Consider the following 14,855-nt stretch of genomic DNA (forward strand, 5'->3'; position numbering starts at 1 on the left):
AGAGTGAAGTAAGCCAGAAAGATAAAGAACATTACAGCATACTAACACATATATATGGAATTTAGAAAGATGGTAACGATAACCCTATATGCAAAACAGAAAAAGAGACACAGATGTACAGAACAGACTTTTGAACTCTGTGGGAGAATGTGAGGGTGGGATATTTCAAAAGAACAGCATGTATACTATCTATGGTGAAACAGATCACCAGCGCAGGTGGGATGCATGAGACAAGTGCTCGGGCCTGGTGCACTGGGAAGACCCAGAGGAATCGGGTGGAGAGGGAGGTGGGAGGGGGGATCGGGATGGGGAATACGTGTAAATCTATGGCTGATTCATATCAATGTATGACAAAAAAAATAATAATAATAAAGAGATAATACCATTAAAAAAAAAAAAAAAGAAAAAGAAAAGTCAGAAGCAGAATCTAGGATGCTAGCCAGGAAATAAAAATCTTAAACTCTCTGATGTCCTGTGCATCTCAGGCAAATTTTGTGAAATATATCTACCTATTCCTCTGGTTACATAAAATCTACCCCAAATCCTCCAAGAGGTGGTACCTGGTGCCTGCATTCTTCCACCTGAGAACTGTTTTAATTGCTACATGGTGTACACTATGTGCCCAAGGACACGAGAAGAGATCTGTGAAATCAGTCAGATCTAGGGACAGAGAAGAGCGCTATGAAATTTATCAGGATATTTAAGAAGATAGTTGAGGACATTGGTCACTAATTTGTTCTCTTTGTAGATAGTCACAGAGAAAAATACTTTTGATATTGTATCAAAAATACTTATGCTTCTAAGCAACTGTTAAATTCTTCTAACACTTCAACAGATTCAACTTGGGCTGTTTGTGTTCTGTTTTTTATTTTCTCAGTTCCAACATCTTTACGCATATATCTACTTAGAAACATATCAAATTATAAAAGACAAGTGATTGCAACTGAAAGAATGGTGGGAAGACTTTAGGAATCCGTTTTCTTCCACCCAAGAACCATGGGAGAAAATTCTAACGGGCAGGTGTGAAAATCAACTGACCATCTGATCCTGTGGTCAGGATCACTGACCAGAATTCCTTCTCTGTTTTGGCAGTTAGAAACTGCAGGGCTGAATCCTGTGGTACAAACTGGCAGACACTGACATGGGAGTGGCCTACCTACTGTACATACAAGCTTCTTGCATATGTTTTGTATACAAGCCCCATTTTAAAAATTCATTTTGGATCGTCACCCTAGTTTACCCTACTCCTCATTTTTCTCAACAGGCCCTACATTAGAGCACTTTGATTTAGTCAATGTACCTTTGAAGGCTGCTTTAAATCCTCTTCAGAACAAGGCAGGGTATAAATATTAAGTAAACATATAACTGAATAGATAGATACAGCAACAAAACTTATATTTTTCTCTTCCCTCATAAATTATGATGCTTTATGTTACGCTTCATACATGTGAGTTGATCAGCAAGAAGTTTTATCTTACTGCCCCTCAGAACTGTCTCCTACCTTTAGTTTTTCATTTTGTGAAGTGACCTCCTCAAAGTCTTGCCGAAGTTTCTCCAGCTCACAGTGACGGTTCTGAGCCAACTCTTTGTTCTCCTCAAGCTCCGCATTCATTTCCTCAAACTGGAGAAAAGGAGGAAATAGCAAAATGAGACTAAAGAAAAGGAATTTCTAAATCATTCCCATTCCTAAGCTTCCATCTCCACTGATCCACTCTTCTAGCAAAAACCCACAGTTACTTGTGAACACAATCCTAAGCACCTAACTAACACAACACCTGCCGCTGTTGTTGTTGTTGAGATGCTAAGTAGTGTCTGACTCTTTTTCCACCTCCTGGACTATAGCTTGCTCGCTTCCTCTGTCCAAGGGTTTCCCAAGTAAGAATACTGGAGTGGGTTGCCACTTCCTTCTCCAGGGAATCTTCCCTACCCGGGGATCAAACCCACATCTCCTGCATTGGCAGGCAGATTCTTTTCACCACTGAAACAGCAGGAAAGGCTAAGGCAATACCTCACACCAGGTCAAAAAAACATTCTGAGGGCATCGCTGATTTTACCTTCCGGGCGTTGATGGTGATTGTGCCACCATAGAGACTGCTGCCTGCACCATACACTTTATAACCTTTTGAATTTACCTATGGAGAAGACAAAGATTCTTTAGTGAGAGACACTAAAATTTTAGTCTGATAACCAAAGTACTTTCAAAGGAGCCTGTTTGTCCCATCCCTTCTGAGTAGACTCCTTAAAATGACTCCAGTCTTCAAACTATAAATAAAACAGCACTTGCCCGTTCTAAAACTTCTGCTAAGTGTCGGTTAAGTCGCTGTTCCCGCTTTCGAATTTTGTCAATATCCCACTGCAGGTCATCGATCATGGACTCCAGGACGGACACTCGTGACTCAGCTGTCTCCACTTTACTCTGCAACTTGGAAAACTACATCCCAAAGACAGGTGTTCAGTAAAATATACCAAAAATAAGACCAAGTTAGAAAAGGAATGCCTTATATTCCAAATCCCACAGAATTAACCGTATACTGTATCATTACAGAAAAGATTTAAGTAAGAGATACTTCACTTTCTTTCCAACATATGAGCATAAAACTGAAATCACAGGTTCTTTCAACAGTTCTGGATCAGTCACAATCAGGAAAACTGTAGAAGTCTCTAAGAACTCTCACAAGGAAAAGACTACCTAAGATTTAGTGATTTTTCTACCTCTGAGAAGCACCATTTCCCTATACAGACCACAAACCCATCAGAAAATATGTGTTTTTTAAGAGATAAAAGATAACATCCTTGATTTTACCAAATATTTTAGGAGATAAAAATTCAAAGATTTATTTAGAAAAGACAATTATCTTTACCCTCAACCTTCTCTCCCACATTCCCACAAATGACAATCCAAAGAGAATGAAAGGAAAACTTCCATTCTCTTTTTCAAGTTGACCCCAGGGCAATCTAGAATTAGATGCTATAAAGATACAAAAATCTATGTTGTTCTCTGGTTATTTAGGAGCTATATATAGCTAATGCTGTTTAATACTCTCATCACAAACTCACACATGTGCACATCAATCTATACATATCCTTTGTGTTAGTTTTAAAATATGGCCCCAAAATTCTTTGACAGTCCTCCCAACAGCAGGTGAGGTCAATGTCCCCACCTGTTGAATCTGGGTCAACTTTGGTGACCCAGTGGAAATGATGCTACATAACTTCAAGATGTCTGAAAGGCCATGCAGATTCGGCCTGGTACTCTTGAAACACTAATTCTCTTCCTCTCAGGAGAAGCCAGTTGCCACATAAGAAGTCCAACTACCCTGAAACAGCCATGATGGGGAGGCGACACTCCAGTGGACAACTGGAGTCTTAGCTGAGGAGAGTTCTTAGCTGACAGGCAGAATCAACAGCCAGCCATGATAGCCATCATGGACATCAGGTCAGCTGAGGTAAGCACTGTGCCTCTCCAGCTTAGAAATGCTAAGATTTGGGAAAGGGCTGGTAAAGGAAGACTTTCTCATCTTGGCAGCACCTAGTTTATACCTTAAAACATAAAAGTTATACTATTTTTTTTACTACAGTCCAATTTCTTTATAAGGACCACTATACTATAACCCCTTTGAAGGCTGATAAAAAGTATTATTAAACTTCCCAGATGATTCCCATGCAACCAGCCCAGCGTGCGCCTTGGCACTGGAGTTTCCGAAACAGGGTATAATGAAGAACATGGGCTTTAAAGTTAAACAGACCGACACCTGAATCACACATTTCAACCACTTTCTGGCTGTATGCCCTCAGACCAGTCCCCAGTTTCTCTGAAAGTGTTTCCTTAGCAGTAAGATGAGTTATTTGACCATGGAGATAATACTCATAAAGTACTTAAATGCCAGGCACTACCTACATGGTAACTATTAACTTATAAGCACAAGAGTTGGGTGGCCCAACTAAGGCAGGTCAAATTTCAGCACACTGTTCATCACCACTTCGTCTCAGTCATTTTATATAAATAAACACCCAAATCTTGACACAGTTTGCTTACGGCACTATGTGTGTCCAAGTTTGGACTAAAAATCCACATTCCTCAAGTTCGTAGGTCGTCATAAATGCAGTATTTCCTACTGTTCCTTCCTCAGATAAATTTCAACCAACCCATTCCTCAGTAACATTGTACATGGTCGCTTGGACTAATTTAATATTTAGGGGTTTGGTGTGTTGTTTTGAAAACTTCATGATGGCAATTCTTCCTAAAAACTAAAATCCTATGATGTCTATTTAAACAAAGTCAAGGAGAAACATTCGATTCCTTCCTTCCCTTAAGCCTTTCCTCGGGTTTTGATTTCTCAGAGCTGGTTGCTTTAACCTGCCCTTCAAAACATCAAAGCAGACTTTCCAGAGGAAGACGACCTTTAAAGCACTCAGTGCTCTGAGTCAACGCCTGGCAGAGCCCACTGGAAACCGCCTCCTTTCTGGTCAGGTACCTCCTGAGACATGGTGCAATGCTTCTCCTGAAGGAGGTCGGTCAGTTCTTGGAGCCTCGTGTTCTCTTGTGCAAGGAAGGAATTCAGCTCCTGCACTGCTTCCTCCACCATCAGATTGTCTGAGGGAGAAGAACTGTACTTTAGTTTAGCAGCTATGGTGTCACATTTTAGAACGGTCTACCCCGCCAAAGCATTCACGTGCGAGCTCACTTCACTTTCCTGAAAACTTCAAGAAATAGTTGGCTTTTAAAATCTTCCCATGACAGATAAGGCTTGCTTAGAGGGCTTAGTCCTTATTAAAGCCCTTGCTTAAGAAAATCAGTCAACCTTGTGCTTCTGCAGAGGGAGACAGAGGCAAAGTCACCTAACGCCCGTCCCTTTCTATGAAACCAAAATGCCCTGTGAAAAAAAATGGAGGGGGGTCCTGTAACTCTATTCAGATAAGGAACGGTCACCCCCAAAAACTGCATTTTAGACTTGTAGACAAGACAGAGCATCTCTAATCAGTCTCAGACTTAACAGTAATAAAATTCTGTTTTCTAAGGCTATCACAAATTCCTAGTATTCACTAACAGTGACATGAAGCCCCTCTATTGGCAGAGAAGGGAAAGGCAGAGCAGAGAGCAGCAATTTCACTGTTCAAATGGGCATCTATAAAATCATGAAGAACAAAGACAAGAGCATAGGATTACTTATCATATTCTGGAATACTATGCTAGATGTACTCCGGAGGCTCAAGAAATGAAATGTATACTGTTATTTACAAAGAAGGTAGTACACCCACAGAACTTAACATACCAAATTAGTATGTTTAAAGTTAGAGTCATAGATACTATAGCTGGAATCCTCTCAGGTGACACTGACCTGATACTCTCAGGTGATATGCTGACCCTAGAGGCAGTTATCAGGAAGTGAAACTGGCATCCCTCTTAGAAATGTAACACAGGTCAGTCATGTGGTGGTTTTCATGGTTTTCAACCAAGATTACCCATCAGCATCACCTGGAGAACCTTTAAAATTAGATACTTACCTAGGACTCATCCTACACCTACTGAATAAGAATACTCATGGGCAGGGCCAAAAAACGGTATGCTCCAAAAACTCTCAAGAGTGATTCTGATTCAAAACCTAAGGTAAGAACTTGGGGCTGAATTTTAGTCCTCTTAATATCCTAAGATATTGAGAACAGGGCCCAGAATATAATAAGAGCTCAATAAATATTTAGTGAATTAATAAACAAGCTGATAAATGCAATTCTTTTGAATCAAGGGCCAAATAAATATGAGGGGAAAATGAACCGCCAAAAGTTAGAGTTGATGCTACAATTCACACTTCACACATCTTTGTCTCTTAGAACATTCAGCTAATCGATGGCAACCATCTTTTATGTTATAAATAACAGCAGCTTAGCAGTTTGTAACTTGTAATGAATGTTTTTACTTTTTAACTTGACCTCTACCTTAAAATGCATGCCATCAAAAGGAATAATTTTAAAGTACCATTTAATGCACTACTCTTTTTAGTTCCTTTTTTTTAAACACAGTAATTCCTTTCTTTGATTCATTTATAAAATCAAGTTTATCAATGACACAGTCTCTGCATGTGGCATTCTGTCTGATATAATATGCACATGGATATACTATAATACATAGAATATACATGGTATATCCATGTGCATATTGTTTAATAATACCGTCTAACTATTCAAGTAGAGCTAAGGGAGAAAGAAGTAACAGACAGCTCAGCTTACATTAGATGACAGGGAAGATTTATAGCCATTCATTCACCATTATACAAGCTCCAACTGGACACCAGAAACAGGGCAAGAAAATGGAGAAACAAAGAGTAAGGCAAGACAGTGCACCAAGAGACATAGCTGGGAACACACAAAGTAGATATAACATATGAACACAAAAGTCTGGTAGGACACAAATAATACTATTTACAATGGCTATCTCTGGGAAAGTAAGACGGGAGGGCTTTTGTGATTTCTGATTTGTATATCTTAAAACAAGTATCCATTATAAATAATAAAATATAGAAACACACAAACACACTATTAGAAAAACAAAAGAAACTTTTGACCACAGAATTTTACCAAGTCCTTAATATGCCTCTCCTTCTAATTTTATTAACTTGACCTAAATATCTTTAAAAACAAAAGTACAGAGTAAGAAAATTCTTATTTTTCCCAGCCAGTGATTCGACCTCCATTATATTTGAAATCTCTCTCAGAAATGAAAGGTTAATCATCTTAATGACAATCAGAGAAATTAAAATATTACAACTAGACCATGATTATTATTTAAAGCATGCTGCTGCTGCTGCTAAGTCGCTTCAGTCGTGTCCAACTCTGTGCGACCCCATAGACGGCAGCCCACCAGGCTCCCCCGTCCCTGGGATTCTCCAGGAGTGGGTTGCCATTTCCTTCTCCAATGCATGAAAGTGAAAAGTGAAAGTGAAGTCACTCAGTCGTGCCCGACTCTTAGCAACCCCATGGATTTAAAGCAGGAAGTCAGGACATTTAATAAGACGCAACCTAGCTACACAGGTACTTAACTACACTATACAAATTTAAGTTTCTGCATTAACTCTGAATAGTAACATAAAATAGAAGCTTTATTTCAAATAGACACTTTTCCATTCATTTATTTTGTTTTACCTTTTTAAACAATGAGATCTAACAATTCTAAAACCTGAGCCAACTCTGTTTGAAAATAACAAGAGATAACAGAAAAACAAAAAACAAGAACAGATTAAAACTGACTTCAAGAAATTTAATTAAAAATAAAGATATAAGTTTGAAAATAATAATAATGTATAAGTTTGAAAACTACAAACTCACACACAAAGATGAGTTTCTATTCCTCCCCCTCTGCTCCCCATCTCCCAGGTTTTGCCTCACCTCCACTGTTCAGCTTCCGTGATAAGAGCTCCACCTTTTCTTGCAGTTTATCATAGACGGTCACAATCTGGGACACCGCTCGGCGGGAGGACTCCACGCGTTCCTGCAGCTGAGATTCCATCTCTTCACTGGAACTGCTGGCCAAAGTAGCAAGGAAAGAGAAAGCTGGCTCTTGCCCTTCCCCTGAGGACACAGGGGGAAAAAAGAAGCCCCTAAAATTATAAAACTGCAAATATCAAAATCTACTTTTTCCCCTCAGATGGAGAGCCTCAAAGCGAAGCCCTACTTCAAACACCCAGAAAGCATGCCGCGGTAAACTTGTCACGAACACTCACCTCTCTCTCGGTCATCTTTCCGTTCTTGATTGCTATCAGAGTCTGGTTCTGGCTCGGGCACAACAAGGGCTTTTCTCTCTGTGAGTAGGTCTCCCAAACCTTGCTCCAGGTCATACCGCTTAAGGATGATACGGATGTTTTCATCAAACTAGAGCAGAGGAGGTACAGTTATGAAGATACAAAAGGAAGCAACTTTGGAAATAAAGAGAAGGCTAAGGAGAACTACAATGCTCAAACCAAAACCTGAGTAAATTAACAAGCTACTACCTGACTCCAGTACCGATTGACAATCAATAGTGAGGCATCATCAGTGGCCTGTCTTCGTTCCAGTTTTTCAATATGTTCACGGAGTTCATCTTCGATGGCCTGCCGTTGATCCAGCATTTCCGCCAGTTTGCGATTTTTGGTTTGCAGTGTTCGAATGTCTAACTCCTCCTGCCCCAGGAAACCAATCTTATTAATTTCCATAAAGAAATTAAACATATCAGCTGTTAAACTCAACAAGGGCTAATAAGTGGATAAGAAGTAACAGCAGGAAAAAAAAAAAAAAAAGAAGTAACAGCAGAAGAAATAAATACATGTCTGTTATGATTGGAGGAAAAAATGACATACGCAAATACACTAGAATCTTGACCTCAGTTCACTGTTCTAGTCACATGTACACAAACAAAATACTGCTACTGGGAGGCTCCACCATCCAGCCAGATCACCCTCTACCCCAGTCAGTCATCTGTCTCCTAAGGACTGCCCTTCATTCATTCAAGACTGTCAACCAAGTTCTTCTGTATCCCAGTCCCTGTCAACACATCTCGTGACTTCAATACACATTTTGACATGTATGCAAGTGCACGAGCCATCTAATCCTCTAGCATCTATACCGTTAGCATTTTGAATTCCTTAACTTCAATGATTACCTCCGTCACTGTGCCAGACATTTCAAAAGCCATAGCCTAGATTTCTGTCATATCTGGAACTGTGCCACATTTGAAATCTTAAATTCCAACTTCCCATTCCCTGAATCTTCCATTCCCTGATATCTTTCCAGATATCTCATGCCGTTATTCTAATATATTAGTCTTTATCTGGATCTCCAAAATATTGAGTTTTCTCCTTTCTCCTCTGTCTCTACTATCTTCCATACCTTGATTATACCCTATTGTATATTCCTTCATACTTCAGCTTACTGGGCTCCTCAAGTACTCGACCTTTAGTCTTTTTATTCTATTTCTGCACACAAACCCCAGTCTGAATCAATCCACATATTGGACTCCTCCATTCCTACACCCAGTATGATGAGACTTCTAGATAAGGTCATTAAACTAGGGAGACTGGCACCTTTACAAAGTGGGTTCTAACCTGAACAAATTTCATCATTTGTCCAAAAATGTTTCTTTCTTTAACAAGTGAGCTAGCTCCTATTCTACATCAAAGCAAAGTCAAACTACGAAACCCTATCTGCTCTCAAATCACACTAAGCAGGTGACTTTGCTTCCTATTTTAAAGAGAAAATAGAAGCCATCAGATGGAAAGCTCTTCAATTCCCCATCTCCTAGATCCATTCACACAGTTTACCAACCTATGCCCACACTCTAAAACCTCAACTTGTGCTCAGGATCATGTTCTCTTCTGTTTCTGCAAAAACGTCACTCCATCAATAACAGTGTACCCATCTCAGTACCTTTAACCTCTCTCTGAGGAGAAGCTGGTGGGGGGGTTGGGGGGTAGCGAGTAGGGAGGGAGAACCTAAGCAAAGAAATAGCATGTTGAAAGGATTACACTTTAACTTTACCTAGAAATGAATGACTATTTTAAAGTAAGAATCATTTATTAGAGCACCAATTTCTTGTTTCCCTTTAATTTTCTCTCTTCTATCTTATTAAACATTCTTGATACACCAAAACAGTCAACAGTTTCCCAACTGTACCAGCTTATGCATACTATTAATAAATGACATCTTTAACTTTTCTTTTCTGAGCATCACCTTCCCCGTCTTACTCCACCTGAAACCTGGATGAGAACACTGTTTCCCTACAGGCTTCTCCAGTGGGGGCTGTTTCTCTCCCACACCCTTTGAAGCCCTGGGCCTGGAGACAGGCAGGTGTCCTCCTTATTCTTCACAGCCACTTCTAAGCCACTATCTATTTGCTCCCTAAAACCTCCTAGCTTTGCAGATCATGCCACTGGTCTGGATCACCCACCACTCTGCCTTGCTGCACTCATCTACAAATGCCCACGTCACTTCTCCACATTTCCTGAAGATTTAGCACCTGGCATGTCATCACTCTCTCCAATACTACTCATGTTGTACTTCTTATTACCAATTTCAATTCCCATATAGATGATCTTTCTTGCATCTCAGATCCTGTACCCTGACCTCCTCTCCTCCAATGATCTTGTCCTGTAGCTCCCTCAGCCACCAAACTCCCAGTTAGTCTTAGTCTTAGACTTAGCTATACTTGGATGTTCTCTATAAACTCAATTTCCAACACCTCATTCTCCACAGTTTTGCAGCTCACTCTCTCTAGGTTTCCGATTCCATCCACTCTTCAGCAACTCCAGGATCTATACTCCAATGATCCTATGCCTTCATCCTAAACCTACATCCTTCACTCCTCTTACTTCCTTGCTTCCTTCTTAATCAAACTTAAATGCCATGACTGGTCACACTGTTTTATAACCTTCTCCTCCCTTATTCTATATGTGCCTGCTAAAAACCCCAACCTTGGTAACATCCAATTCTCCTCCTATATCCATGAAGCTGAATGTGACTAAAAAAATAAAAACATAAAGCACCATGCTGACTGGCCTCAGTTTAAACTCAAGTCATAGACTCAAGTGGGTTCTCGGTGCTGCCCAGCAACGCTATCCCATCTCTCTAGTCCATTCTCTCTTCAAGATGACTATTTCGTACCTTCTCCTGTCTCTTCACACCTCCAAAACTTTCTCCCCCATCCTCACTCTCAGATGAGTCTTGCTTCTGATTTCACTGAAAAAAAACAGAAGCAATCAGAAAAGCATGTCCACATCTATCACCCACACTCCGACTACTGACCTATTATATCTGAGCCCGCATCCCTTGTGTTCCTCTCCTAGTTAAGGCCCTATCCCCCGCTTATGCATTATATCACATTCTCTCTTCTGTTCAAGAGACAGAACAGAACCAGTAACTGCTCTCTCCTTCTCCTACATCATCAAGTTTATGCTTAGTCACTCAGTCGTGTCCGACTCTTTGTGACCCCATGGACTGGAGCCCGCCAGGCTCCTCTGTCCATGGGGATTCTCCAGGCAGGAATACTGGAGTGGGCGGCCATGCTCTCCTCCAGGATCAAATTTATCCTATCAAATCATTTCATCAATCAATAAAAATGCCATATCTCCTACTTTAAAAACACAAAAAACAAAAACTTCCCTCAACCTCTGATTTCCCTCGGGCTGAGGCCCCATTTTCTTGGTTCTACTTTACATCAACACTCCTCCAAAGCAACATCTCTACCTCTTTCCCCTAACTCTCCTCACACACTCTCTTAAACTCACTGTAATCACGCTGCCATGGCCACCACTCCACCAAGGCAGTTCTTGTCAAGTCTCCAGTGCAATTTCTATTACTAAATCTAATCTCAGTCCTCCCCTTTCTCAACCCATCAAGAGCCCCTGATCAACTCCTTCTTGAAACCCTCTCTTCCTTTGGCCTCTGGGACCCCACCCTCTCTCGTTCTCCTCCTGCCTCAGTGGCCCCTCTTTGGTTGGCCTCATCTCCTTGACATGAAGTGTTGCTGCTCCAGGGCCCTGTTCTCAGACTTCTTTATCTATGCTCGTTCCTTACAGGAGAGCCTATAGTCTCATGGATTTAAATTCCATCTACAATGCTTCAGAAATGTTCAACGTTAGCCCAGACCTCTCCACAGACTGCAGGTCACCTCATCCAATTACCTGTCCACTCATAAGTCTAATAAATACCTCAGACGTAGAGTCCAATATCAGACTTATGATTCCTCCCCCATAGCTCCCAAAAATCTGCTCCTTTCATATACGTCCCTAGCTCATGTGAAAACTCCATACTTCTAAAATCCTGGGCTCATCCTGCCTCCTTTCTTTCATCCCCTTCATCCAATCCACAAACAAATCTTGTTGACACTATCCTCACAATAGCCTGAGCCACCATGATCCTTCATCAAGATTATTGCAACAGTCTTCTACATATAGCAGACGCTTTTTCATCCTATGCCAGACTTCAGCACAGCTCTGGTGGACAGCTCCAGTCACACCAGCAGTGTTCCCACTTGAAGCATACCATGCAGTCTCAAAGGTTTTGTTCCACAATCTCAGCTGGTTTACAACAGAAACCCTGAAGTGCAGAAGAAAAGTTATTGCCTTCAAGGGCAACTGTCAACCAGCTGGGTCAGGATTCAGTGGATACGTGCCCCAGCTCCCCACCCTTAGAGAGGAAGAATAGGAGGGAGAAGAGGGGCAAGGAATGAGGCAACAATTCTGTTAACTGAACTCCTGCTTATAAACTTAGCTCCTTTATGGTCTTTTCTCAAAACCTAAGTCAGAGCATGTTACTTCCCTGCTTAAAACCTTCCAGTGGCTCCTTACTGCCTTCTGGATAAAGTCTAAACTGGCATGCCTGTCTTGTGCCTCCCTTAGCATTATGCAGTATCTCCGGGAAGAGCACATTTCCCACTCTATCATACAGTCTGTTCTTTTCTCAGTGCCAACCTACAAACTCAAGTCCAGGAGCTGTCCTCAGCGTAAAGCACAGTGTCTGGCAAATAACAGATGCTCAACAAATATTTATGTTTATTGAATGAAAAAATGTCCCTGGGAGGCATGATGTGAGACAGTGCCAAGACAAAATCACCTGCTGGCAACAGGAGGCTGATGAATCCCAGACAGCAAAGCCAGAACTAATACTTCATCAACAATTTACTCTGAATGCTCCTATTACTCTCTGATCCTCAATTTCAAAAAGTAGATATGGTTTTGTAGGCTATACAAATGTAAAGCATTCTTACACCATATCCCTATGGTTAAGTTCCAAAATACAGACTCCCAACCTATTACAGTGAGTTTATGGGGTCTAAAGGACATATATATAACATTACTATGAGTTTTTGGTGTATAATTGTCAAAAAAAATTGACAACTCCATAACAATAAGGATGATATCTATTTTACTCACCATTATAGACACAATATCTAGCCCAATAAAAACTATTAATAGATCACATATACTGAGTACTTAGCATGTTAAAAAGTAATGTTCCTTAACAGGAACCCTTTCATTTCTTCCTCTCAAAACCTCAACGAAGTAGATACTATGATTACATTTTACAGACAAGGAAATAAGAAGGCACTCTCTCAATGATTGATTTTTGCTACACTGCTTTAGTACCTGGCCCCTTAGTTTCCAATGAATGAAAAATCAGTTTATAGGTTTCTACGGCTAAATAACTACAATCAATGCTGAATCTGGCACCAGACTCTTCAAACAATATGAATACACCTTTAAAAATAAAGATCAAATGTCATATTTCTTTTTCAGAAATGAGCAACACATCATTTCATCTACTTTTGGCTGTTTTATCTCCCTCTTCTTTTCAAATCAACTTCCCTTACTCCAAAAGGCTTCCATAATCATTACTTCTAGGTTGCAACTGACAGAAGAAAAGCACACTCTTACAGCATTATTTCCACGTACCGTTGAAGAGACACCCCCAAGTTTAATTGTTTCCACTGTGGTCCCTGAATCTTCAACAGCTGTCTTCTTCTCTGGAGGCACAGATGTGCCAGGCTCTCCAGCTGCTCTTTTATTTCCAATTCCTGACATATTGGCACAAGATGATAGCTGTTTTCCTGTAGAGAAAAATAAAGTCTTAGGTAAGATAGGCAAGGAGAGCAACTAGAGTCCATCTATGATGTAAAAGCTAGCAACTTTTCCTGTCAATCCTTTAACCCGGGTCCATTAATTCCACACTCAGCCACACGATCCTCAAGTTTCTCTTGGAAAGAGAAAAGTAAATTGTGAAGTAAGAGTCGCAACTGAATTTACAGAACTACAAAGTTCTAAATAGGATGCTATTAAAATACAAGACAATGGGCAAAGGATGAAGAGACTTAGAAAATTTTCAGGCATCTCATTTCCTGAAATGCCAACATCTGAAAATATAGTTTGATTTAGAAATATAGAAAATCAGTTAATTCTATAGTTGTTGGGAGAATCAGAGAGCTGGAAGAGACCTGGGAGATGTCTACTTAATTATTAACACTGAACAAGCCATATATCATCTCTGAGCCTCAATTTCCTAAAGCAGAAATAACAACAGTATATGCTTCCTATGCTCCTCATAATGAATGAATAAGTACAGAAAGACTAGCATAAGGCCGAACACAAAGCATGCTCTCAGAAATGCTAACTCTCCTTTTTATATTTTAAGTTTCTTTATTTCTAAACGCTCTCCTCACGAATTTGTGTCACCCTAGAGAAGCTAGATCTGGGTGTGAATCCCAGCACTAACTCTTAGAGAGCCATGCTGCCTTGGAAGGGAATTCTTCATATGCACAATGCAAATGACCAAATACTCTCTCTGCTCTACTCGCCTCCCAACGTTTCGGAGCTCAAAAGAAGCGGAATGGATGCTAAAGCACTTTGCTACTGAAGGTATCAGCCCTGTCATCACCGAGACGACACACAACTCTGCTTCCAACTGAAGCTCCAGGAGAAGGGTATCGGGGGCAGCAACCAGACTGGGACCTCGCCTGGAGAGAGAGGAGGAGGACAATGGCCTCAATCCGACTACAGAGGGGCCAAGGGCCCCAGCCTTCGGAGAGGCCAATTACAGGCCCGGGAGAAGGAGGCCTTGGAGCGGAAGAGGGTGGAGATTCCCATTGCCCGCTGAGTCCCGTCCCGCCCTTGGCCGAGATCTGACCTGAGTTCTTCCAACTTGCGCCGCCCGGTAGTGGAACTCGGGGCAGTTATTCACCAAGGTCCGCGTAGCCCTCCCACCTCTCACCCCTAACCCACAAGTGAAGACCCAGCGAAGCTTCCGGGAGGCGGGGCCAAGGGGAGGAAGAAGGGAAAGAAAAGAGGAAGTCGCTTCAATCTGGCAGCGTGAAGGCCAAGACTCAAACCGGGCGGAAG

General features: G+C 41.1%; 1 protein-coding gene across 2 annotated transcripts in view; it reads right to left on the reverse strand.

Annotated features, from left to right (window-relative positions):
• Positions 1 to 14,784, reverse strand: part of RNF20 (ring finger protein 20) — a 29,930-nt gene extending 15,146 nt beyond the window's left edge. Inside the window, exons 1-9 of one of the 2 annotated variants that reach the window (XM_043927628.1) lie at positions 14,644 to 14,784; positions 13,416 to 13,570; positions 7,983 to 8,150; positions 7,716 to 7,863; positions 7,381 to 7,563; positions 4,476 to 4,594; positions 2,285 to 2,431; positions 2,055 to 2,132; positions 1,502 to 1,621 (exon numbers count right to left, since the gene is read on the reverse strand). In XM_043927628.1, the coding sequence (XP_043783563.1) occupies positions 1,502 to 1,621; positions 2,055 to 2,132; positions 2,285 to 2,431; positions 4,476 to 4,594; positions 7,381 to 7,563; positions 7,716 to 7,863; positions 7,983 to 8,150; positions 13,416 to 13,544 (1,092 nt within the window). In that variant the 5' untranslated portion in view covers positions 13,545 to 13,570; positions 14,644 to 14,784. Of the gene's footprint in view, positions 1 to 1,501; positions 1,622 to 2,054; positions 2,133 to 2,284; positions 2,432 to 4,475; positions 4,595 to 7,380; positions 7,564 to 7,715; positions 7,864 to 7,982; positions 8,151 to 13,415; positions 13,571 to 14,314; positions 14,522 to 14,643 lie in introns of those variants that run through there. The other variant, XM_043927629.1, reaches the window with a different exon arrangement.
• Between the last annotated feature and the right edge of the window lie 71 nt (positions 14,785 to 14,855).

The sequence above is a fragment of the Cervus elaphus genome, chromosome 16 (assembly GCF_910594005.1).
Source record: "Cervus elaphus chromosome 16, mCerEla1.1, whole genome shotgun sequence".
Taxonomy (NCBI): domain Eukaryota; kingdom Metazoa; phylum Chordata; class Mammalia; order Artiodactyla; family Cervidae; genus Cervus; species Cervus elaphus.